At 40.5% G+C, this 25890-nt stretch overlaps 2 protein-coding genes across 2 annotated transcripts; one reads left to right on the top strand and one right to left on the bottom strand.

Moving 5' to 3' along the window:
* Positions 1–159: 159 nt before the first annotated feature.
* RPS6KB1 (ribosomal protein S6 kinase B1) lies at positions 160–14832 on the bottom strand. Its single transcript, XM_062012191.1, has 15 exons — positions 14626–14832; positions 11089–11138; positions 9901–10021; positions 9472–9540; positions 8904–9051; positions 8759–8816; positions 7799–7899; positions 6775–6865; positions 6475–6565; positions 6077–6184; positions 5717–5779; positions 5428–5505; positions 4697–4804; positions 4017–4129; positions 160–3458 (listed from the first exon to the last, which is right to left on the bottom strand). Exons 1-15 carry the CDS (start codon positions 14695–14697, stop codon positions 3221–3223), a joined length of 1509 nt encoding a protein of 502 aa, XP_061868175.1. The 5' UTR covers positions 14698–14832; the 3' UTR covers positions 160–3220.
* A 303-nt stretch (positions 14833–15135) lies between these two features.
* TUBD1 (tubulin delta 1) lies at positions 15136–22415 on the top strand. Its single transcript, XM_062012393.1, has 9 exons — positions 15136–15220; positions 16409–16603; positions 17172–17319; positions 17758–17974; positions 18434–18665; positions 19419–19583; positions 20273–20413; positions 20979–21162; positions 22137–22415. Exons 2-9 carry the CDS (start codon positions 16432–16434, stop codon positions 22237–22239), a joined length of 1362 nt encoding a protein of 453 aa, XP_061868377.1. The 5' UTR covers positions 15136–15220; positions 16409–16431; the 3' UTR covers positions 22240–22415.
* Positions 22416–25890: the final 3475 nt, after the last annotated feature.

Below are 25890 nucleotides of genomic sequence, written 5' to 3'. Positions count from 1 at the left end.
GTTTCCCTCAGTGATGCGCTTTCCGATTAACAGTGAGAGCAAGTACCCAAAGTAAACATCCGCTGTATAGTTAGAGTGAACTCAAAATGTTCTCCAGCAGTTCAGCTTTTAGATAGCAAGACAAAAAAAACCAAAGGGATATTCAAAAGAACAATTGACTCATTTCTTTTTATCTTTTATTATGAGCTAATACCAGGATGACATTCAAATGTCAGATGGCACAATTAAGACAGTCTTGGTAGGAATTATTCCAGCATTCCCAAAATTACAATTTAGTACACGAATGGCATCAAATGTATGCATCACTCCCACAGAGAAAAATGATGAAAATCTGAATATCTTATACCAGAATAGTTTCTGCATCAAATGGGAAAAGAAAAACTGCTGGTAACACAGCTGACCTATAAATCTTTTGTGATAATGACCTGCAGAACAAAATATTCCCCTATTTAACATCTAGTAAAAAAAAATATGACTTTTGTTCAAGTTTAATACTTTCATATGGTTAGCCACAACAGGTATTAACCTCAGTTTTACTATATTTTTGTAATGCTACAAAAATCCTATAAAATCAAATTATAGTGAATTTTTCTGTGATTATAATTAAAAAAGCGCAGCTTGTACAAAATAAAAAAAATAAGATTCTATACTCTAATGAAAAATTTAAGACATTTTTAAATGAACAAAAGAAAGCACTTGTTAAGCTCTCCAATATTCAATGCATTCTGCACTTCTCTGAAATAGCCAGACAGGAGCTAGAACTCCACTCCCCTTAGTTCATGACTAGTAATTTTGACACTATTATATATATATAGAGGATCTATGTCTGATATTTTTACAAATAAATACAGGATAAACCATATTGCATAGTGTGTGCTTGCTGTCTGAGTCACACTCCAAAAGTTTCACAGTTATGGTAGGGAATTAAAACTTAATATCTATGGGATGAAACATTGACAGTACATGAAATTTACTCTTCAAACCCACGAACTGTATCTGTAATTAACCAGTGAACTCAGACAAACAACTCTTGCCATTCTTGCCAGCCATATGAAATCAATTCTACTGGACATTTCTATCCAGCCAACCAAAAAGCAACTGTTAGCTGTAACCAGGACCAAGAGAGATCTTTTTTTTTCCTTTTTAAACCAAGTTCCTTTATACTCAGTAAACATGTTAGGAAACCTATGTTAACAAGTGGCACAGGGAGGCACTGCTTGAAGTGTTGCGTATTTGCAGATCTGCATAACACAAACACACATGAGCACTTGAATTGCAGTTTCACAACATGTCACCAGTGGCTGTATTACCAAATGAAAACTGGCAATCTTCCAGGACAGTTTTTGTCACTAGAAGGTAGCTTGATTTTCCTTATAAAACTAAAAAAAACCCCACAAAAATAATTTTCCAATAAAATGCTTATCACAAAGAAAGCAAAACCACTGATTTTTGCTCAATCCCAACCATCTCTTTTGTTTTAGTATCAACAAGATACTGATGAATCCTTCCGACTTGCAAATTTTAGAGAAAAAAGAAAAAAGCACTCTGATTGGATTCAACTTGCTTTTGAGAGTTTTATGGCTTGGATCCTATGGCTCAAAAAGATTCAGTATACACAGAGTAAGCAGAATCTGTAAAAAAATCCCTACTGTTGTGAAACACTAGAAGTAGACTTTGCACAGTTTGACTAAAGGTAACCAATGCGTGGCAGGCAAAAAGTGACAGGACTTGTATGCAGTTGCATGATCATATACACACGCACGCACACACCATACACACGCTACCTAGTGTAAAGCTCTGCAGATATTAACCCTTTCACCAGCTATGTTCATGGAAATGCTTTCTTTAAGGCAGGAAGTATTTAAGTAAGGTAAAGTTACCTTTATTTTATTCTTTGTACCTGTAAGTCATTTGTACAGATTGTGACAATTTCAAAAACATAAATAGTGTCCTTAGAACGTGTTTCCTAAATGAAGTTGCTAAAGTTCTGACCCACTGTGGAAGACATTCACTGAAAGGCCATTTAACACTTTTCTCATACAGTCAGCAAATTTATTGCCCCAGCGTAGAAAAAAATGTTGATAAATTTTGAAATGTCTCATGGGAGGGAGCTCCCATAAGCACAATTTTATTTAAAAAAAACCCTCAAATTCTTACCCATTGAATACAAAAGTTTTCTTTCCTTATACTTTGTAGGTTTTGTATAAGTTTCCTGGGTTATTTCCTATTTTTCTACTGACCTTGTATTCCAATGCACTTTTTCCTGACCTTTTATTTGGTTACGAATCTGAATGTATTGGGCTGTCTCCATCTAAGGACTAGCATTTATAAAAGTGATGTTTCCCAGTGAAATGTCTGCTGACGACAGGGATGAAATAAGCAGGACGTGTATGTGAGCCCATGGCTTCCAGTTAAGCCTAGAACATAGCAGCATTGCCGTTTGATTAGATCCATTTGTCTTTGCAGGAACAGGTATTTCAGCTGGGTAAGCGAAACAGTTCTCTCCCACCCCACGTTGCCAAGCCGGTAACTGAGTGATTCACTTATTGATTTCTTGTTTCATGAGGAGAAGAATCAGAACTAGAGCCTTTATTTTCTTCACAGCAACTAATTATTTTGCATTTCTTAAATTTTGGGATACTTTCCATAATGAGCTGAATCAAAAAAATCTATTTGAAAAATATATATATTTTTATATATAAAAAAACTCATTATGTTTTGAATGTGAAATACCAATTAATTTTATCTTTCATCTTTGATCCCACCCCACTGTAGGAAACAGCTTAACCAAGCTTGCATGCTAATTATCCCTCCGACGCAAGCATGTAGGCATTTCATACCTTGCCTAGTGAAAGGGCTAACCCTCCTTGACACATTCACGACTAAACCAGTGATTCTGAAGCAACATCCTGACCCTTAATACTGTCAGTTTCAAGCTATCAAGCTGAAAAATCCTTGATAAGGTGAGAAGATGTCACTGCGAATCAGTTGGATGATGTGCCTAGAGTTCTGCAATACCATTTGCTAAAGTTTTTTTATGCACCATTGACAGAAAAAAAATCCATTTTCCTTTGCTTTCCAAGTCACTCTGTGCAATGACCGACTCTTTGATACTGTCACTTTTTAAAAGTAAACCATACAAGCCCTCGTGTTTCAGCTTCAAGGGGGCTTATGTCCGTTCTTTGTTTTCCACCTTCCAAGGCTTAAAAAAATTGTGTTGTCATAGATTCATGCGCAAGTGCTCTGGTCGTTTGGAAATCATGGGAAAAGCTTGTTTTTTATATGGCCCAGAGTTTGGTTGCCGGATTGGAAGTGGTGCTGAGGCCTCTCCACAGACTGTCACATCCATTTGTTCTATTCCACTTGTCTCCATTGGATATTCCACAGGTGTCTGAGTATTTGATGCGCTGGCAGAAGCACCTCTTCCCCAGAATTCCCCAGGGGAAAATTTTACAGGGCTTTAAAACAAGAAATACAAAAATCAGAAATGACGATACACACGGCACCAAGGTTATGTCCTTTACTCTGCAGGAAGCTGAACTCAAATGCATATTGAGAAGCATTTATAATCCTTCCTTCCACTTCCAGAAGTTTGAGAAAGTTTCCATGTCTAGCTTCTACCACAGTCTCTTATAACATGCTCTCATTTGAGCAGTGAGGATGTATTTCTAGATGAGTGCAGAAGGAATCTTCTGTACTAACATGATGCTTTAGTGGCATATAAGTACTAAGGATGTTATGAAACTTCCAGAGGAATGGTGCACAAAAGTTACCAGGCTAAGGCTGTACAACAGCACTGAGGAAGAAGCAAACTAGTACTTCTTGTGCTGAGAAACACACCACCTTTGTTTCTAGTAACGTGGTTTGTAAAACAGGATTGATGCTGCACTTCTAATGGAAGTGATGGGCTAACAGAAAAGAAAGGCCACTTTTTTTATTTCTAGTACAGACCAATTTTCAACTACTTGCCAAGAAATGTATTACCAAAACAAAAAACAGAGAAAAACCCCAGATACCTGACGGGTGTCCTTGGGCTACCGATGAATCTGCGAGGTGATCGTATTTTTGGTTCAAAAGAAAATTTCTCTTTTACGCTTTCAAGTACAGATGGAGCCACATATGTAAAACCCTGCAAAACAAGAATGAATGCACTGTAACTGACAGGCAAGATTTATGCTATTGATCACTCATACAGTTATGATTGGCATAGAACAGTAAACAAAGATTCTTTAAAAGGGAGTAAATATAGACACACACCAACTTCTAGTCACTTTCTGAAGCAAACAGTAGAACTTTAGGGAGTTCCTCACCTCAGATATCTCCACTCCCATAAGGTTCCCACAGGCATGCTCTATGTAATTCATTTTAAGCTACAGAACAGACATTGTTCTCTCTCCAGGACTATGAAAACAATCACATCTCCAGGGTTCATAATGCAACTATGAATTAGAATGCTGACATTTCAGAAAGTAAGCAATGTTTGTTTGCAGTTTTATCTATATAAAGAAAATGTCAGCAACAAGCATGTTAAAAGCCCTTAGACACTCAAAACTGTAGCAGAATGTGTTTAACATTATGACCGTTTGCTTCAAGTATCAGGCGTTAGGATTCAATACATTCACCTGAAATACCCCAGTTTCCAAGTAACAACACACCTCTCCACAGCCATTACACACTCGGTCCCTGACACACTTACCAGAAAGACCTGGTTGGCACTTTCACTGAGAGTAGAGTCATCTGGGCTATCAACTGGTGTCTGACGTGTAAACTTTGAGTCAAACTGGCTCACATCCTCTTCAGATTGCTTTGCAAAAACAAAATGATTAAGGGTTTATATTACAGATATCAACCAAATGGCTTAGCGGTGATCAGTGTAGCCTCTGGATGGAGTTCATTCCATAGGTTTTTGGCAGAGCTCTGCTGTAGTAAAACCCTGGAGTGGTGTCGCAATCCTGTCGCTGCCAGTGGGAGGTCACTATGGGCACTGACACTGAGAAATAAAGGCAAGGGGGAGGGGCAAAAAATATGGATCAAAAAGGAACACAAATTAAAAAAAAAATGCCTTTAAAAAAAAAAAATCTCTGATTACACACAAAAATCTTTCAGAAATACAATGGCAGTTTCTTGCAAGTTTAGCCCTTGTTATAACCAGTATAGAGCAGTTGCAACTATTTGGTTTTGGAAGCCTCTCCAGGTAATTTCAGCCTGTTTTTGCAGATACAGAAGTGTTTATACTGCGAGGGATGGATGACAAATCTGGAATAAGTCATTATGAAGAGTATTGTTTAATTCAAACAGATGCAATTCCGAGAAATCAATGGCACTCCAGTTTGTAAGAGTGAATGTTTCTAACTTTTAGATTCTACATTGTTTAAGACCTTTCCTAAAGGCGTATAAGGAGTATCTCAAAGTGTTCTGAGTACATACCAATAAGGGTTTAAAAGGAGGTTCCACCTTTCGTGCCAACAGCTCATCCCAGTTAATGTGTCTGAAGAACGGATGAGCCTACAAGAGTTAGCAAGAGCACAGAGTTTTCAAGTTATCAAATAGGTAGGCAGCTGCCTTCATTAAGCTTTAAAGCATTTACATTTTGACGTGGCTACCTGTTTGCTCATTACACTTCCAGACAGACACACTCTCCTTGCCTGATGTACCCTCAAAGCTGTTTTATTTTCAGTGAGGTAATTTAAGAATTCTTGAGTTAAGCAAAAGTTACCTGAACTTCTCCAGCATCTCCAGGACCAGCTCCTAGACGTGAGGCAGCATTTCTTTTTAGCAGCTTAAAGATAAAAAAACATCCAAACCAGAAAAAATGAGTTATGCTGTTATGACTGGACAAGCTTTGACATGAATCATCATTTCAATGAATACCATGCAGAATGAACACAGGACAATCAGAAAGTCTACATTTGTTAGAAAACAACTGTATTTTCAAGGAAAATCACTGTCTGCACCATGTAAAAACAGTACTGATTTATAAGCAGTAAAATAAGCACAGACTGAATAGCCATAGTTGTATCATTATATTTCTATTTTCTACATACACATGTAGTACTGACATGCATTAAAATTCTACCTTTTTAAGCAGATCTCTGGCTTCTTGTGTGAGGTAGGGAGGCAAGTTGAGTTTACACTTGAGAATCTTGTCAATTGTTTTCTTTCTGTTCTCCCCAGTGAAAGGAGGCTAGAAAGCACCATTGTAATGGGAGGAAAAATAGGACTTGTTCAGGTCTCTTATTTGTGTACACAGAACTCACTTCAGTAATTTATAAAGTAGATAAAATTACTGCACATGGGACATCCAAATAACTGTCTGGATAAGAGCAGCTCATGTAGCTGTATTTTAATTGTATTTCTTACTTGCAGTTCATATACATACAAGTATATATGTATTTACACATGCACCTGAATTAGAACACAAGTAACTACAAAAGCTATGAAGATAAATACATGCAATTATAAGTGTGCACCTACTGCTCCAGTCAGCATGTCATACATTAATGCCCCCAAACTCCACCAGTCCACAGCACGATTATGCCCACTCCTCATCAAGATTTCAGGGGCCCTAAAATCAGAAAAAAATTAAAATATGAATATATTTTAACAAGCTTAATACTAACTCTACTAGTTTTTAAACAAAACAACATTTTGTAAAACTTCCACAAGTAAAACTTCCACAAGTGACTGAACATACAAATCATCAGTTAAAAAAGGCAACATTTATCCATTACCCCCAGACCAGAGTAATACTTTTCTATTTCACCATCAGCTCACATGTATTCAATTGTTCCACAGAATGTGTGTGTGACAGTTCCATCGTGAATAGATTCTTTACATAGTCCGAAGTCAGTCAATTTTACATGACCTGAAATCAAATATATAAAATTTGAGACTTGCCAGAATTCTGACATTTGTGTAAAGTAGTATTAATTTTTTTAACATTGATATGTAATAACTCTGAACTACTTCCAGATAAATCCAATGGTCTGTCAAAGCAATACAGCTATAAAACAGAAGGAGGTAATCATTTGCAGATAAAATCTCTGCATTATACCCACATAAGAAAGTGCTGCCGCTTCAAGAGAAACAAGACAAACCACCAAAACTTATTCACACATAGACAAATGTATTTAAAAATAAAGATTGTAGAGCATCATTCAGATAAAATGGTAGGCTATCATTTTTTTTTGGTTGCTTCAAAGTTTAAAGAACAACCTTCAACAAATTGTAAAGCACACTGCATAATTCAGTACAAAGACTTTAAGAGGTTTAAGCTAACGTGGGGGTACTGGACTACTCTGTAGACTGACAGACTAATCATAGTCACACAGTCAATGTCACAGTGTATTCAGGAATTGCTACTGCTGTCAGGTGAAGTGTCAGCTTCACAGCTGACAACAGCTAGGTAATTCATTTCAGCTACAGATGATCTGGCATTCTACCTGAATTGCCTTTCCTAGCTAATGTCTTCAGTCACCTCCATGACTAAAACATCAGTAATGCTACACTGAAGACACAGATCTTTATGTACAATGACCCAGCAGAAGAAAAATTCCAGAGGTGCAGAAATAGCAAGTCAACCATTCAAAAAATGCCTGTCTCTATACACATGGAATTTGGGAGCTTATGAAGAAGCTGTGTTTAAAGGGAAGCAATTAGCTTTGGCAATTATTTAGTTAGTCCAAGAGTGACAATGAACGTGACATTGTTCTAAGGAAATTCAGGTGAGATTGAAGTATTGTGATCTTTAAGAATTGTTCTCAAATAACTGGGAATGTAACTGTTACTATATTTCTACCTTGATGATTAAGCATGATATTTTCTGGCTTCAGATCACGGTAGATGATTCCTTTTTGATGCAAGTGCCCCAGTGCCATTGAGATTTCTGCTAAGTAAAAGCTGAAAGGAAACATATGCCACAAAATTAGACAGTCAATCATGCAAAGCATCTGAAGCACTTCACTACTGCATACAGAGCAACTGTTCCTTGAAAGTATCATTATATGTGTACGAGAGAAACGATGCCTTTGAGGTTGGTTTGCTCCAAGATGAACTACAAAATGCCATTTGCAATAGGTTTACCTTTTCTAGTAATATCATGAATATTTGGAAGAATATACATTTACCAGGTAGTGTTATTACCATATCTAAATGGCAAAGCTGAAGAAAAAGAAATTACGCTAGAGGTAAATGGCAGCAGGCAGAGCAGTATCTGTGGAACAGCATTACAGCCCCAGAGCTTTTCTAAGGCAACAGGAGCATGCACTGTGGGAAGATACAACTGTATTCAGTTGTGTGAAGCTTAATCAATAAAGGATAATTTCAACTTGTCTATATGTAAACTATCACTACTCAAAGGGTTTTTTCATTCCATTAGAATAATGACCTTTATCGCATCTGATCGATAGAATACAGCCGTTACAGTGACTTGGCAATTCTGTCACTGCCTGGCAAAATTGTGTGTGGCTCAAGAACAAACAAAAATTTGCATTTACTGAAAGTCTTTCACAGTCTTTTCTCCAACATCCAAAAGGCCTCCTTTACCACAACCCTGTGGAATACAGCCTCACACAGTAACCAGCAACGTACCCTCTTCTGTAGTAAGACTGGCACGAACAGGTAAGTACTGAACACACACAGCTTTTCACTACTCTATTAAATGAATGAATATAATTTTTCAAGTGAGAATATGACATTTAAGCACTCAGGTGGAAAAAAAATCCCAAACCTAATGGTTTACCACAGTAGCTTCACTTACCAAGCTGTGTCTTCCATAAATATCCCTTCTCTCTCTAACTGCATAAATAGTTCTCCTCCTATCAGGAGAAAAATGAGATTGAAGTATATTTTATCTCAGTTAAGTAAGATACCAAGAAGCAGGTCACGGAATTTCATATACTGACCACTGAGATACTCAAGGATGAGGTAGAGTTTTCCACCAGTCTGAAAGGCATAAATTAAGTCTACAATGAAGGGATGTTTCACTTCCTCCAGTATATTCCGCTCTGCTTTTGTATGAGCTGTATCCTTTGCATTCCTTACAATCATTGCCTAAAAAAGCAGAGATACATGAGCACAAGAACATACTAAACAAGGCAGACTTTTATCTTTAGTGATACAGTAAACTGAGAAGGGAACAACACTACATATGACTCAGCAACATCAAAAAAAATCACAACACATACAACAGGTGTCTTCCAGAAATGTAGGGTTTTTTAGTTCATAAATCATACAATAACTCAGGTTGGAAGGAACCTCCTGAACTATTTAAATTAGCTCCTAAGAACTACACAAACAGAACAACTTAGTTAAAGACTGATTATAATCCTGACTGTGCCTGGATAACAACTGTATATATCACACATGAAGTTCAATTTCAGATAAATTATATAGTTAGGTAATTGAAACAGCTAAAGGGGGGATTGATTTTTTTAGATGCAGACAGTAGTGAAACATAAACATTCAGGTTACCTTTTTAAGAACTTTCATAGCAAATATCTTCCCGGTGTTTGCTCCGGTTACTTTCCGTACTTGAAATACCTGTACAGCACCAATACAAAACCAATGGCATGTCACAACTGCATCAACCATCATCAGTTAAAACACGTCAGTTGTGCAAAAGAGAGATGAGATTGCCTATGAACTACAACACTGCCTGAAGGAGAAGAGCTAGTGATCTGAACCTGAGTGAGTTTGGGACATTCCTTACTGCCGCTGGCTGTCACGGCTCTGCCAGCCACCTTGGTCTCACCACACCAAACTTGGCAGCATTGAGGTTACCTTCTGGCTAAATGAACATTTCCAAAAATAGGAGGGGAAGTTCAGACCTTGCCAAAGGCAGGGAGTCCTTTAACTGCCTCCAGCATAAGGGATTTACTTCTGTAGAAAAGAGTTCCTTACCTTTCCATAGCCACCTTTGCCAAGCACGCGTAGTAACTCAAAGCACTCTGGTCGGATCTTTTCTGGACCTCTGTTTACACTAGTCTCTGAAATCTCAAATTTTTCACAATGCTCCATGCCACTGGATAAAATTGAAATAAGAATATAAGACTACCTGATACTCAAAAACTATCAAATGAAAGTAAGCAAGTAAATGACTTTCTGAAAATCACAGTGACGTTATCTGATATAATGGAACGACTGCTCTGGAGATTTTGAGAATTCTCAGCATCACAAATTTTGTTTAGGTAGGTGTGTGCAAAGCAGCAAGTTGCAACCTGCACAGAAAATACTACCTGTAAATTTGAGGGACTTATAGCATTGAGATTTCCTTCATACTCCTTCATTTTAACACATAATAAATCTCTGTATTACATCAGAATCAAGTTTAAAAGACCAAAGCTTCAAACTGACTTAAATATTCCTTCCTACAAGACCTCAGTAAAGGGGAGGCTAGAAGGTGTGTTTAAGTTTCAGATCCCATTTAGCAGCCCTAGCAGTCACAGTAAGGCTTCTATACCACAAATACATTGCAGAAAAAGCAGTAACAAAGCAAGTCTCACAACTCTAGACATGCCACAAAAGACTGATCCCTAATTTAATGATGCTTCTAAATGCTTCATGCTACAGTTCTGCAAAGGACTAACAGATCGATCCCGCTAAAGTAAATGTAACGGAACTGTCTTGCCTATTATTGCTTTATTCTCACAACATGGTATGCTGAAAGAGTCTGGAAATCTAGAAATGCAACAATGCTCTAAGTATCTGTCTCCTGAATGCCAGATCAGACCTTTTGACTCCTCATCTGCCTCAGACTGCTATGCAACTGGATCCTTTACAAACTGAAAAGCACATACCATGTTCTGCAAACAGTGCATTATATTTATATTAAAAATATTATTCACATGCAAGAGGTGTTAGGGAGAAACAAGGATTAAAAGACAAACAGCAGGTTTTGGTAGATTTTTTTTATTATTATTATTTGATTTCAAGATACAATTCAAAAGCTTTTAAGGTCAAAAAATAATGAAATTACTAGAAACAACTCAAAACTGAGCAAGAAAGAATTTTCTATTTAATTTAACAACGTAACAGAAGTTATATGTAGTTGGCATGAATGATACAGAACATTTTCTAGCAGCAACTTACAGGTCATATTGGCCAACTCCTCCATGGTCCATGCTCTCACTTAATTGACCCTGGGGATGGGAGGGGTGAAAGGAAGATTAATTGTAACCAAAGAGGAAAAGCAGCATTAAAAACTAAATGCACTGATATATTTTTAAATGTATTTAATTTTATACATAATAATTCTACTTAGAATTGTAATTTAGATTATGTAATTAAACAAGTCAAAATGTGATGAATAATAAATTATCAACAGAAGATAAGAAACCTACAAAACTCTGTGCCAGATTTGCAACACTTTCACGCGTCTCAGTGACGCAGATAACCCCTGTTTAACCTGACTGCATGCATTGTTACTCAATTGCTGAAACATTAGAGGGAACAATTTCACACACACACAGGTGAACTTGGAAAATATTAAGGTCTGGCATTGTTCTTACAGACAAATGCTGAAGTCTTATTACAATATTACACAAATTAGAACAACAGTAAAGACTGTCAATAGATTTAACAGGGAAACTAGAAACAAACAACCTATTGAGAAGGTTTTATTATTGAATACTGGGAATAATCAAATCACAGTATTAATTATAGAATTAAGATTTGCTCTTGATGTGAAACACTTTTTCTGACCAATACTCATTTAGATAGATTAATGCATGCAGGTATTACTAAAGAAGGTTCAAGCACTTCAAGATCAGAACTAGTCACCCTCAAAGAATGCAGCTCAATTCTGAGGAGATATTTTCTTCAAAGAATTTTCAACTTGATCCCTCATGCAAGATAACACTTCCCTATAATTGTGGCTCTACATGGCAAAAGGAGTGCAACCCAAGCAGACAGCTGGAATGAACACAAATAGAATTTACTAATGGGCAAACTTCTAGCAAGCTTTAAACTGTAACATTTTTATTTTTAAAATATGTACATAAAATAGCAACTGCAAATTAGTGAGAAACAGCCTGGAATGTACAGACTGAATACCAATATACTGAGTGACGTGTGAAATTCAGAGACTCAGAAGGGGAAAAAAACCAAAACCACCAAGATCTGCAAAAATCAGCGCAAGCCAAGGAGTAGATTTTAATATATTATCTAAGTGAAAACACTAAGCAAAGAAAATGAGAAACTTTCTAGAGCTTCTAAACCATATAAATATTAAAATGTACAGAGGTTGGTTTATTTTAGTGGGTGATCTGGAGAGGAATTTAACTCCTGTGTCCATCTACTTGGCACCACAAGCAATTAGAGAGTCCAAAAGTTCAAGTTTGTTTCCAGGTCAGAGAGTGGCTACCTCATGTCCTCTTGGTAACATTTATTAGCCAAGTCCAGCTTACTGACAGATGTTTCACAATAAACTCCACTAAAGCTGCCCTTGACACTATCATTAGATGCCAACAAAGGAATTAAAAAAAATTCAACAAACATGGAGAATAAACACCCATCATGTACCTAAAACAACTTCTCAAGTTACCCAACAGCCCTGGCAAAGTTTGCACGTGCTTTTCTTGCTACTCTGAACTTTGGTTTTCATTCTCAGTATGAGCAAAATTCACTTTAGACACCATCCTGTTAGTTTCGGGATTTCTTCTCATTTCACAAACCCAAGAAATGCAATAGTGCTCTGGCTGGAAGGCCAGTGGGGCTTCAGTCTGCAAGTATTGTTTCATTTATTATAAACACAAAAATTAAGGCTATGTTTTCCACTACAAATAATTAGTGCAAACAACCAGGTGGCTAATAAGTAGACTCTCCACTTAACACTTCAGGTTTTCTCATATGACTGTGCCTATTCAGAACTACATCAGATCTGTTCTTGCTCCTATTAGGCTTGCTGGGAAGGACCAGAGACCAGCACCAGAGATTAGACAAAACAGTTCAGACTTCACACCTTGCTCACTTCCAGTTTAATGATCTCAGCTGCTCTGGCTGCAATGTCTGATCCTGGTAAGACGTGCACAACACCTGCAGAAGTAACTTTCAGCAAAACATTTTCCCCCTCACACGTTCCTGCTCTTATATTCCTTGGTTTTCTTCCCTGTACCTGTAGTGGTTGCCTCATTCCTGGCAACATTCAAGGCCAGGCTGGATGGGGTTTTGAGCAACATGGTCTAGCAGGAAGTGTACCTGCCCATGGCAAGGGGTTGGAACAAGATGATCTTTATGGTCCCTTCCAACCCAAACCAGCTAATAATTCAGTTCTGGTTTAATTTTAAGTCCATTCTTACACTCCATCTGCTTGCTAAAAAGCACCTGAGAACCAAACTAGGTTGCCAATATGCATTCACATCCAGAGCTAAGCCATAAAGATTTCAGTCACAGCAAATAAAACCCAGAATAATAGAGAATTTTTAAATTGTTTCCTTCAGATTGAATTACTGGAACATGTGGGAGAACAAATATAACTTTCTTGCCCCTCTCTTAGAACCTGATCTTGGCAACACTATCACTGTGATGCAAGTGACTTCTTTTTAAGCTAAGTACTTCATTGATTATACAGGTGACAAAGAAGGCTCTTTCCTGCTGGATGACAACCTTCAGTTGTCAAACAACGTCTCTACAGTATATACATAGTAAGGGTACTGCAACTGTGATGCAGAGTACCTGGTTTCCTCAAAGACTCCAAGAATGCCATTAATATTTTAACAGCAAAAAATAAACGTGGTAGCATTTTAAGCAATAAGAAATGTTTAATACACAAAACAATATTAAAAAAGCCACAAGGGTACTAGAAAAACATAAACAGCTTATAATAAAATTCCCCCGAAGCCTTAACAGACTCTATATGAACGTCTTAAAATGACAAAACTGCAAGTTTCAAGGTGAATCGTTTCTGAAAGCATGAGATGGAGATTCAAGCTGATCCGTACAGATGTCTAACAGCATTCCAAACATTTTATTTTGATTTTGGCGCTAGAGCAACGGCTTTATACACTTCCAGAAAGACTAGCATTTCTGCACTGACATTAAAACACGTGATAAAAAGGAAAACACAAAAAAAAACCCCAAAACCACCAAAACCAAACGGCTGCAACACTTGAGCTACAGAAATCCAACGCCAAACTTCCAAGAGAAAAAGCTCCCGCAAGTTTGCAGCCGCCCTCAACGGGGAAACGCTGGCCGCCAGCTGCCCAAAACCTGCTGCTGGCTCCAGACGCGACGCCGCCCCCTTCGCCAGCAAACCCCGCGGCCGCCTCCCGGCCGAGCAAGGCGCCGAGCCCGCCGCCGCCGTCGCAGCGCTGCCTCCTCCGGCGCGGCGCGGCCGCCTCTCGGCGGGCAGGGCGCGGCCGCTGGCGCCTCACCTGCGCGGGCCAAGGCGGCGGCCGGCGCCGCGCTCCGCCTCAGCCCCAGCCCGCTCCCGGCCCCGCCGCAACCGCGGCGCGGCCCCTGCCCGCCTCCGCGGCGCTCCCCGCCAGGCCAGCCGCAGGCGGGATAGCCCCCGGCGCGGGCCCGCGGGCCGCCTCCCGCTCCCTCCCTTCAGGCCTGCCCCTGGCGCCGCTCCCCGCAGAGGCCTCCCGCTCCCTCCCCGCGCCGGCTCGGGCTCCCCCTGCCTCTCACCCCTTCCTCCAACTCCTCGTCCGAACCCGCGTCCTCAGGCTGGTCCAGGTCGATGTCGAACACGCCCGCCATGGCGCGGGTGTGAGCCGCGGCGCCGCCGCCCCTTCCTGGCTGCGCTGTGTGCACGGGGCCTGGGCCGCCTCATGGGCCCGCACCCCCCAACTCCGCCACGGCCGCCATCACCGGCTGCGCGGCCGCAGCGCGCACGCGCCCCCGCCCCGACTCCGGGCGCCGCGCAGGCGCACGAGCTGCCACGGCGCCGGCCGGGGCCGCACTGCGTATGCGCGGCGAGGGCGCCGCCGAGCGGCCGGGCGCGGGACCGGCACCGGGCATGCGCGGTGCGCGCCCGCCCCCCTCGCTCCTGGCACGGAGCGTGCGCGGAAGGCGCCGCGAAGCCGCCGGGACGACGCCTGCGCACGGCTGCGGGTGAAGCCGCGAGCACCGGCGCTTGCGCCCGGCCTGCCCTCACGCGCTCCCGCGCATGCGCGAAGCGGGTCGTTCGAAGGCGCGTCTCGGCGCGAAGCGACGGGGAAGGGGCTCGCGCGGCTCCGGTGGCTGCGCGTGCGCCGTGGGCGCCTCGGCGGGGGCTGTCGAGGTCAGCCCTGAGGAGAGGCCGGCGGGCAGCGGGGCTGAGGGCAGCCCGTGTTGCCCGGGCGCGGGCAGGGACCCCGGGAGGGTGGCTGGTAGGCCCGGGGGGAGGCGAGCGGCGAAGAGAGAGGCCAGGGAAGGGCGGGGAGGTGGCCCGAGGGACGTGAGGGGCAGGTGACGGCAGCACCGAGAACATGGTGGGCGCAGCCCACAGCGAGGGCAGGCCCGGGAGCGTCGGCGGCACACGCGTGGCTTGGGCAGGAGCCTTTTCTAAACCTCATTTCCATGATCTACTTTTATTTATTTGTTTTCTTCGGGAGTAACTCAGTGCCGCGGTAACACACCGGCTGGCGCTTTTAGGGTGTGAAGTGCAGACTGCCAGCAGCGCTGAACTGAAGTGTAGGAATCAAAAATAGCACCTAACCTGCCTGCAAAACGCAGCAGTGTCAAGTGACAGGCACTGGCAGTTACCCAGAGAATGCTGTTAAAGAAGTGCTGCGGCACGGCTGGGATGATAATGAAAAAGAGCAGCCCGGAATAGTGAAGTGAGTTGAAAGAATTGACCTTGTTTCTGTGAAAGAAGAACAGAAAAGTGAGAAACAGGAGCTACTGCAAAATGCTGAGTGAAGGGGAAAAAGTCAAAACATACCAGTATGTATACCAGTACCAAATCAAAACCTTTGCTCTCTGTGGTGGAAGCAAGGGGCATACTCTAGGGAATACTCTTGTCACCTCAGCAGATTCTGGCATCAGGCCCACAGCAGTGCAGGACTGGAAATCAAATAGCTTTTTGAACAGCCTTCACATTTCCAAAGGTTTATGGTACTTTCTTCTTATGCTTTTACAGCCTAATCCTCTGAGTTGTAATTATTTGGTTTTATCCTGCCTTACAAAGCAAAAGTAAGAAAACCAAGACTTTGCTTGTGGAGTGAATGGTTGGTTTCAGCTCTTTTCAGGTGCATAGCAACAGTAAACAGATTGATTTGCTGTAAACTGTCATCTGCATTCTGACATTCAAGAGAAAGTGCTGACAGTCTGCTATTCCCCTAGAAATAGCCAGTGGTTGTAGCAAAGGCTTTTCCTTCTCACTTGAGAGTCTCAAAAAACTGCAAACTGACCAGAAATCTACTTGTCAGAACTTTCCCCTCCACCTCCCTTTTTGCACAGTTACTAAAAGCATACTTTTCTTTTTTAGGGTTAAATACAAAGTGAATAATCATGTCAATAGTCACAGTCCAGCTTGGTCAGTGTGGTAATCAAATTGGTCATGAGGTGTTTAATGCTATCTGCACTGATGTCCATGGCACACATGGGTTGTGTTCCAAGAAAGAGAATGAATCCTACCATGATGCTTGCAAAGAACGTTTTTTCTGCGAGGAGGACTCTGAAGGTACAGCATTTAAGTGTTTGTTTCCCACAGAGGGTCTGGTTACCAGCCTAATACAGATAAGAGTACAGAAATAATAAAAGTCTTTTAACCTTCAGTTGAAGAATTAGTTTTACCCTCCAGTCTCAAAGACCTGTCACAATTCTCTGCCTGCACAACATTGCTGACAACCACGGAAGCAAAACAAGTGCAGTAGAGTGTCTGAGACCACGGAGCAAGTCTGCCAGCAACACAGCTGGAAACTGAACATACATGGATATGTATTTTCTACTGTAGATAGACAATGCCATGGAGTAGGACCCAGAGTATCTGAACTTGATGTTATCAAACACAGTAAGTGCTTTCTTTCCTAAAAGGTCTATGTCCTCTAGAGTTCAGCTTTGTCTGGAATGTTCTCCAGAAATCCATGGCATTGCTCAGTCTTCCTTTCTGTACACACCTGCACAGTCCCGTTATTCCTTCCACCCACGTAAGCTGAACTATTACAGTTTGGGCTATGGTGTTTACAGCTTATGTAAACAAGTTCTAATATCAACATCTTATTCTTAGTTTTCTTTTTCTTCCTCTCTAGTACCTGTGGCCCGGGCTGTGCTTGTTGATATGGAACCCAAAGTAATCAGCCAGACCTTATCAATGGCTGCTAGGTCTGGCTACTGGAAATATGATGATCATTCACACTTCTGTCAGAAGCAAGGGTCTGGGAACAACTGGGCAAATGGGTATGACCAGCTCTTTCAAGCTTCACTAAGGGAACTGTAGAGGCTAATGAGCCCTGGGAGTGGTACTATTGCAGCTGTGTAAGGTACAGAGTATACAACATGAACTTGCTTTATTTTTTAAGTTAAAGTAGCAATATATATGTCAGTGAAATGTCTGAACTGCTTTTTGCAGGGGGAAGTTGTTTTTTACAGTGGCAATGTAACATTTTAGAATTGAGTGAATATATTTAAGAATAGGAAACAACAAAGGCAGTTTACAAACAGATGTTTTGCAAAATAGATGTCACAGCTGAGGACTGTTTGCTGTAGAATGGATGATGTAAAGATAAAGTTATACAAATAATGAGAAGAAAAGTATGCTGTATTAATAGCTTCACCTTACTGCTTTTATTTTTGTATAACCTGCCCTGTCGCGCTGTTTTGTCTGTTATTCAACAGTTATTCTGTTCATGGGCCTAGACACAAAGAAGTAATAATGAATCTGGTGCAAAAAGAAGCAGAGAAATGTGATCGACTCGGTGGATTTTTCACAATGATGAGCATGGCTGGTGGTACAGGATCTGGCTTGGGAGCATTTGTGACCCAGTGTTTAAGAGATGCATTTCCAACCTCATTTATACTAAACCACGTTATCTGGCCCTATGGCACTGGTGAGGTGAATATCTCATTTCCCAGAGATAATGTACAAGTTTATAGTCATCTGCAACTGAAAGTTGAACATGACAGAAAGTCAACAGCTAATGAATTTGTCTAATATTTAGTACCTGCCATTTCACCAAAAACTTCTTGGTAAGTGCTGAAGTATAAGGATGAGAAGTATGAGAAGTATAAGGATGAGAAGCTCTAACTAACTAGGAATCTCCTGCTATCCCCAGATAGATTTTAGTCATGAATGTTTATATGAAGTGAGAGGGATACCTTGATTTTCACAGGTCTTGCTTTCTTCACATGAGACGCTCCGCTAGCTCCTGACCTCATACCGCACTTCAACAAAGAAAATGAATCACTTCTTAAACCACAACTGAGGAACTGACAGTAGCCAGAGGATTATGAACTAGAAAGAGATGAAGTTCTTTGACTCTTCTTTATGTGTGGTTTGTTTGTTTGTTTCCAGGTCATTGTTCAAAACTACAACTCTGTTTTGACTCTGTCACACTTGTACCAGTCATCAGATGCTCTTCTTGTTCATGAAAATGATGTCATCCACAAGATCTGTGCTCAGCTGATGAATATTAAACAGATCTCCTTCAGGGATGTAAACCAAGTCATTGCACATCAACTGGGGAGTGTTTTCCAGCCCACTTACCCAGCAGAAGGTGGCTTACACTACAGCAGAAACCCGTTAGGTATCTAACTACAATAGAGCTGCCCAGGGTATTCTGTCATCATTTCATGTTGTGAATTTAAGTTCTTCAGTCTTGTTAACTCAAGTAATTGAGATATGTCCCATGGTTTAAGATAGGAAAAGTGAAGCAAAAGACTAAATTACAAGTTCAATCCCAAATTTGTAGCAGGGTCAAAAATAGACTTCCTAGGTTGTGGTTTCATTCTTTACCAGAAGAACCCTGTTTCTCCTTTTTCAAGTGATTACACACACCCTTGTCCCTGTTTACATTTCAGAGGAAATTTGTACAGGGCACTAGTTTTAGACTGAGTTTTATATTTCATGTTGGGTTAGAGGTTTGTATAAACCAAAGCAAAATGAACATTTTGTGTTTTGCTCAGGCAGAAGACAGGCTGACATTTGTATCTTTAAGGGATTAGAGAAAGTTACCTGTATTGCCAGGAGTTTTGCTTGTAAAATTACACTTCCACCTCTGTCAGTCTCCTTAGCAGTGCACTGGGTCTTTGAGATTTTGAGCCAGACTATAGAGAGACAAGTCTAAAACGTAACATAAGAATTACCGATGCCCTTGTATAAAACTCAGTGGAACTGCATTGCTTTGTCTGATGTGCATCCATGTATTTGTCAAAACTTTATATATCCTGCTTTGTCTCTTACCTGCTGGCTCTTTGTAAAATTCCTCACTCTCTCCTGTTTTAGCAAGCCTTTGCCATGTTTTTGTCAAACATGACCAGCTGTTAATTTCTTCTTTCAGGAGACTTAATGGAGACTTTAGTTCCACATCCTGAATTCAAGATGTTGGGTCTTCGTAACATACCTCAGATGCCTGAAAACTCCCTGGCTTACAGTACATTCAGTTGGCCTGGGCTCATCAAGCATTTAAGGCAGATGCTAATTGCTAATGCAAAAATGGAGGAAGGTAAAAAGCATTCACTTATCCTCAGTATACATCACTCTTTAAACATTTCTTTTTACACGTGAAATAAAACTGCTTATTTTGTGAAGCTCACTGAGTTGCTTTACTCAGTTCAGAAACAAGTTGCTGCCCTCCAAGAGCAGGAATTTGCCTCTACATAGCCAGCTGCTCCTTTAACTATTCACTCAGCTGCCACAGCAGCTCCTGGCTTGCTCCTGCTTTTGCTCCCAGACATCTCAGTTAATTATAACTATTGAAAATATGCAAAACAAACCAACAGGTTTTGGCAATGCACTTAATTTACACGATTCATTTGGAACATTCCTTGGATGGATAGTTCTGCTGTGCTTTTTCTTTTTACACCTTCTAATAAAAATCACGCTTAGCTCTCCCATATCATTTACACAGGGAATTCAGTATAGCTTCCAGTTATGCAAAGAATGAGCTGACAGATTGCTAAGTATAGAAACAAGTATCTGTTTTCTCTGGTAAGGCTACTGGCTACCAGGCAAATGCTGCTGGATTAGCACCGGTTTCTCTGAGAATTGTGTAATTGCTGCTTAACTAATGTGCAGAACCATCTCAGCCTGGGGCACAGTGTTAAGTTACCATCTGACTCTTCAGCTAGCCTGAACCTAAATTTCATGAAACATTAACTTTCTTTTATATCCTTTTTTGCCCAAATCTCATAGGTATTGATTGGCAAGTCCGACCGCCACGCCTCAGCCCGTCCATCCCCTCCAGTCACCCCGCAAACAAGCCGCTGCATTTCAACACTTCCATTGCCAACCTGGTCATCCTGCGAGGAAAAGAGACACACAGCGTAGACTTAGGTAACAAGCTAAAACACAGCACCTCAGTGATTCTTCTTTCACATCTCACTTCTCTTTGCAACCATAAGTGATGAAAGTGGGAAAAAAGAAACCCTTAAGGCCACACAGAATGGCAGGGTTGGAAGGGACCTTTAGAGATTTGACTAAGGTCTGTATTTCCTCTAGAAACATTTTAATTACCAAGGCCACGTTGTCTAAAATTGTTTAGGGCTGTTGTATTTACAACCAACTTGTGTGTCTCCTGAAGCACTTCAGGGAAGGAGGAGGAGACTGAAGTTGCTGTATATGATAGGATGCTTGGCTACATTGTCTAAAATATATTTACCTAGGTCTGGGGTGATGAGCACAGCTTGCAAGGTACAAGGTTATGCTTTTAGATAATCTGTTTAAAGCAGTTACATTTTCAACAGACTGACCACTCTGCAGATTTTTTTAAGGCCTGAACTAATTTGCCAAGCATTGCTTGGATGATACAAGACTACTGAGATCAAAACTTAGGAGCTTGGGGCTTTACATCTGTTGAAATGTAATTTTGTTGAAATTTGCTGCCTTGTTTCTGCTGCAGGAAGTTTCCAAGATCCCTCATTATACACATCATGGCTGAACCCTCGGGATGCTTTCAATGCGTGGAAAACACCAAGAGCATTTAACAAGTACGAGAAGTCTGCTTCTTTGGTCAGCAACAGTCAGTTCCTGCTGAAACCTCTTGACAGTGTTGTAGGAAAAGCTTGGAATATGTTTGCTTCCAAGTAAGTGAAAATAATTATCTTGCTACTTCATTAATAACTGCAAAATGAGTTGCAGTTGTAAATACAGCTTGTTCTTTCAGCACAGTGGTGGTGAATGAGCATGAAGATCATTGCCACACTTCAGGAGAAACATTTTTATGCTTGAAACATGATGGCAGGGTGAGGAACACACAACAGTGCTTATGTTCCGTGGATAAGTGAGCCCACATATTCTAGTGCTGTCAGTTTGACTATTTTCTCAGTACTAAAACTCCCCAAATTTAGTGCATTCCAATGTGACCATTCTAAAGATAACAGAGAAACTCTTTTATGGATCATATAGTTTCTGACTTGGGTACAGACATGCTGCACAGTCTGGGACGAGCTCCTGGTGCAGTGCAGAAGCACTTAGGGCTGTATGAGCTTACTCAGGCTCCCATGCTATTAGATTTTTTTATTAGAACCAAGAAATCTAGAAAATAATCACCCCTTTACTTTGATCATCAGGAAGCCAAGGCTACCATGTCCCAGCAGGTGTCTGCTAAACACGAGATTCCAGCACAGGAATTACGCAATATAAAAACCAAAAAAGGAAAACTGCCCCCACTACCTGGGCTCTCAGTGTTATGACCTGCTACAAAACCACCAGTGATAAGAAGCATGCACAGGTTTAGGCTTTGCACCTCAAATCTAGAAAATACTTTTCTCCTTCCATAATCACTTCTCCTTCCATTTCCCAGTTAGCCTGATTTTGTTTCCTTAAGCAAGATACAAAGTTATGAAACCTATTAGAAACAAGTAATAACTAACCAATGATTATGAATTACAAAATGAGCTCAGGAGAGCATGGTAGAAACTAACCAACATGCTTATAGGGTGGAAACCAATCTCCGTTCAAAGTTTTTACAATAACTACACAATGTGTTGTCCTGTGTCAGCTTCTTCACTGATTTCTAATGTCTTACCTATCTTCTTACTCTGACTTCAACACACAGAGCCTATATTCACCAGTACACTAAATTTGGAATCGAAGAGGAAGATTTCCTGGACAGCTTCACAGCTCTGGAACAAGTTATCTCCAGTTACACCAACCTTTGATTTACTATTTTTTTAATGGTCTGAAATAGAGCTTTCCTGAAAGGACTCAGTGCTGGAAAACCTTCCATCAAGTTCCTGAAGTCTGTAAATTTGTAGCTATTTTTCAGTCTTGTAAGCAGTGTGTGTGTGTGTGTGTGTGTGTGTCAGAATAGTAAGAGCTGAATCTGAACTGAATTATATTAAGGGGGCCATGTATTATTAATATTTAATATATTTAATAAACAGGTATTTTTCAATACATTTGCTATGTACTATAGTTAAGTCTTTGAACACAATTTTTGGCACTTGCACATTTTTTATTAAAAATGTCTACACAGAAGGATTTTTCCCTCAGCATCTAAACTATCACCAACTAGTGTGTGATAAAAATTACATGTGTGCTTGACTACAGCAGTGAGGCATTCCTGATCCTCCAAGCTCAATCTTTCATGGTAACACTTTGCCTTAAGAGTGCTTCAAAATTGATTAAAATGCACAGTATCAATCTCCAAGCTCCATTTGGGTATCATTCAAGATACAAGAGTGTGACACCTGATCTTTTAAAGCAAAATAAGGCTTAAATTCTATTTTAAGGACTTTAACCTTGACTGAACAGTGGAAATTTTGAACCATCTTTTAAACAAAGGCATGAAGGGTTCTTAATTTGCCTGTCATCCTCAAGTTGTAGTACAGATTATAACGAATTATAGGCTTTTCTGGCTGTCTCACCGTGTTTTGAAGTGGTGTTACCTACCACTTGGAAAAACAATCCCTATAGCACATCAGAGATCTTGGTTGTTTGTTAGAGGTAAACCCCAGGTTTAAGCAAAACTGTAACTCTTTCTCTTCTTCCTATAATTTAGAAGCAGGTAGGGGTTTAGAATTAGTTTGTTAGTTATTCAAACACACTTGGGAGGAGAACTGCTGCTAGATTTTGGATGTAATATAATATAATATCTTGTATCATTTCAAAAGTGAAGTGAAGGGCTCTTTTTGGGACAGATTTTACCACGCCCACAAGAGGGTGCCCCTGGGAAGCTGCAGCGCTCAGCTGCACCACCCTGACAGCAGGAAGGGATCCCAGCAGCGTGAGAGCCCACAGTACAGCAAAATTAAGGGTTATGTTTTAGCCCACAGCTTGCTTCTGCCTCTGTTTGCTTTTTGCTTACTAGTAAAGGACAGCTTTTGGAATTCTTGCCATTCCTCTCCCCATGTCACACTCTTCTCCCATAGAAATGAGTATGCTAAAAATAAACATTAAAAAAATTAGCCTCAAGGACTTTTTCCCCTGACAAGTGGACAAATCTCACAGCTTCCCTTTAGGTTTTGGGGCTGCTTCACACCAGCCTTCAGCACTTTTAACTTAAAAGAGGAGCACCTACCTAGTGTGATGCTAGCAAACATATTAAAGAGATTTGCAAAATGGCTACACACAGAAATTCCTAAATCTTACCCCATTAGAGATTCTGATTTAGATTTTAACTCCTTAATGAATTAAAAGTGGTAGATGGAGAAGTGACCTTGTAATTCTGCCAGGCTTCAGTTAGAGCACAGCAGGCTCCCTGTATCACTTCTGTCTGCATTTCCCTTCTTGGTTTTATTTACCTCTTCACTTTTGTTCCAGCTGCGTACAGAAGCACTAAGATCTCCCAGGAGTACCTGCTCTCAAAGCAGCTCTAGCACATGGAACCTGCAATAACAACCAGGCTTCTTGACAAGATTCAAGTAACTGCACAATTGAATCTGAAGGAAATAAGTAAGTACTGAGGCTCAGTTGTTAATTGCTCAAATACAGCCATAGTAATGGCTGAACATTGGCACAGTCGTGTCAATACAAGCCTCAATGGGTTCTGATATATTTCCCAAGCAATGTTAATCTCACTTGCCTTCCAAAAAGCAGCTTCAGCTGCTTGTTAATATTAGAGCAACGTTGAGAACCCATCAGAGCTGAGTCCAGTCCTAGTTCATGAAGAAAAAAAAATTATCTGTTTAAATTAAAAGCTATATTGATGCTTCAATTCAAGAGTTAAATAAATACATAGAAAACTGAGAATCATTTGAGTGGTGAGTGGGGAGAATGAAAGAGGGAAGGCAAAGAGGAGAAAGCAGATGCAGTAAATACACCCAACAACTTAGAAAAAGACACTTTATTAACGTTTTGACAATATTCCTCCTGCAGACCACAGTACAAAATCCATCAACTCAGTCTGGTCTGCTTTTTGTTTCCACTCTGCTCGACTAATTCCTGGTTTAGGACCTCCCTCTCAGAAGGGGAAGACAATAACCATAGTTCACCTATCCAGCCCTACTTCAAGCCCCATCCTGCTCAGTAAAATGTGAGTTGTTTGGGAGCCCAAAACTACATTTCACTTTTGTTACAAAATATTATCTGTGATATCTAACTTTTTTTTTTCACTAAATCACTTCCTGGCACTTCAGAGCTGGGGCACTGTTCTGATCAAAAGAGCCTGAGCTTTTCTAGTGCTGTGGTTTTGTCCATTGCAACCATTGCCTTTAACTTGGGTATTTTCACAGAAGAAACTGGAGGAGAGATTGCACAAGAAGTTAAGATAAACAGCACTGGCAATTCAAGTTTGCAAGGAACAAAAGGTCAAGAAAGGAGACAGTATGGTGAGGTTCTCTGCCCTCCCTCCTTCAAAAGGCACAGGATGTTTAGCAACATAGAAATAGTTTTCCCTAGTGATTTCAACAGATATCAGGCTGACAACTTCTTCCAGTATCTGCAGTGAGAAGAAGTAACTCTGTGTCTGAAAAAATGACCAAGTCCCAGGAATGCATGTTCTTCCTCATTGTTCCACGGGACAGGTAAGAGATTTTTAAAAAGCTGAGGACAGATTAGTCTTCTCAGAAAGAAGGAAGAGAGCAATGGGTTATTGAACTGCTGTACCAACAAGGAACTTTACTGCAGAAATAATCTCACCTTATCTCTATGTATTTTTAGATCCGAGCATGAAGCAAATACAACAGGTGCTTATTGCACCATTTATCTGTTCTTTATGGGTACATTCATTATTTATGGCTTGGGTCACTTTTAGTTAATGGAGCAGCATACTTGGGAGGTTTGTTTCTCTAAGTTTGATGGGAGAATATGGGCCACATCAGGAAACACAGTGCACAGCTCAAGCACAGAACTCCAAAGCAAAGACTAACATTTCCTTATTTAATCTGTAGTTATTCGAAAACACAGAGGGAAAGATTCTGCAGCTCAAAGACAGAGCCAGGCAAACAAATTCATTCTGCTTAACAAGGATAATTCTGTAAAGATTCAGGGAAAATACTCCTACTTCCATGGGAAAACAAAGTTTTTAAAGCAGCAACAGAGGATCACAGCCACCAGCCAAACTTTGACATCAGAGACTCCTCAAAACTACCAAAGAGCTGAAAACAAAAAGTGTAGCTGTTTCATTAGCTGATACAACCTCTCTCATTGCTCTGGAGATGGACAGGAATTGTTTCAGGCATCTCTAGGATTCTTCCTGTTAGTGTTTTTCACATCTGACCTCAGTTCTGAAATTCTCACACCCTTTCCCAAACTAAGCCTTCATTTTTTTGATCTATGGCTGGACTCCTCTATTTTTTTTCCCCAGGATGTGGAGAGGGTCAAAGTGTCAGGAAGTGAATAGCTGTTATCAAATACTCAGCATCTACAAT

The sequence above is a fragment of the Colius striatus genome, chromosome 20, assembly GCF_028858725.1.
Source record: "Colius striatus isolate bColStr4 chromosome 20, bColStr4.1.hap1, whole genome shotgun sequence".
Lineage (NCBI taxonomy): Eukaryota > Metazoa > Chordata > Aves > Coliiformes > Coliidae > Colius > Colius striatus.
Note: the sequence above shows the minus strand (reverse complement) of the source record. Positions and strands in the feature narration are given on the sequence as shown.

What these genes read in the sequence shown, in the direction of transcription:
- RPS6KB1 (XM_062012191.1), bottom strand. Translation starts at nt 14,697, where the DNA reads ATGGCGGGCGTGTTCGACATCGACCTGGACCAGCCTGAGGACGCGGGT. An exon ending in ACGAGGAGTTGGAGGAAGGG is followed by an intron (nt 11,139 to 14,625) that starts GTGAGAGGCAGG and finishes TCCCATCCCCAG; the next exon opens with GGTCAATTAAGTGAGAGCAT. An exon ending in CCAGAGATCTGCTTAAAAAG is followed by an intron (nt 5,780 to 6,076) that starts GTAGAATTTTAA and finishes TTTATCTTTAAG; the next exon opens with CTGCTAAAAAGAAATGCTGC.
- TUBD1 (XM_062012393.1), top strand. Translation starts at nt 16,432, where the DNA reads ATGTCAATAGTCACAGTCCAGCTTGGTCAGTGTGGTAATCAAATTGGT. An exon ending in GGGAACAACTGGGCAAATGG is followed by an intron (nt 17,320 to 17,757) that starts GTATGACCAGCT and finishes GTTATTCAACAG; the next exon opens with TTATTCTGTTCATGGGCCTA. An exon ending in TAATGCAAAAATGGAGGAAG is followed by an intron (nt 19,584 to 20,272) that starts GTAAAAAGCATT and finishes CAAATCTCATAG; the next exon opens with GTATTGATTGGCAAGTCCGA.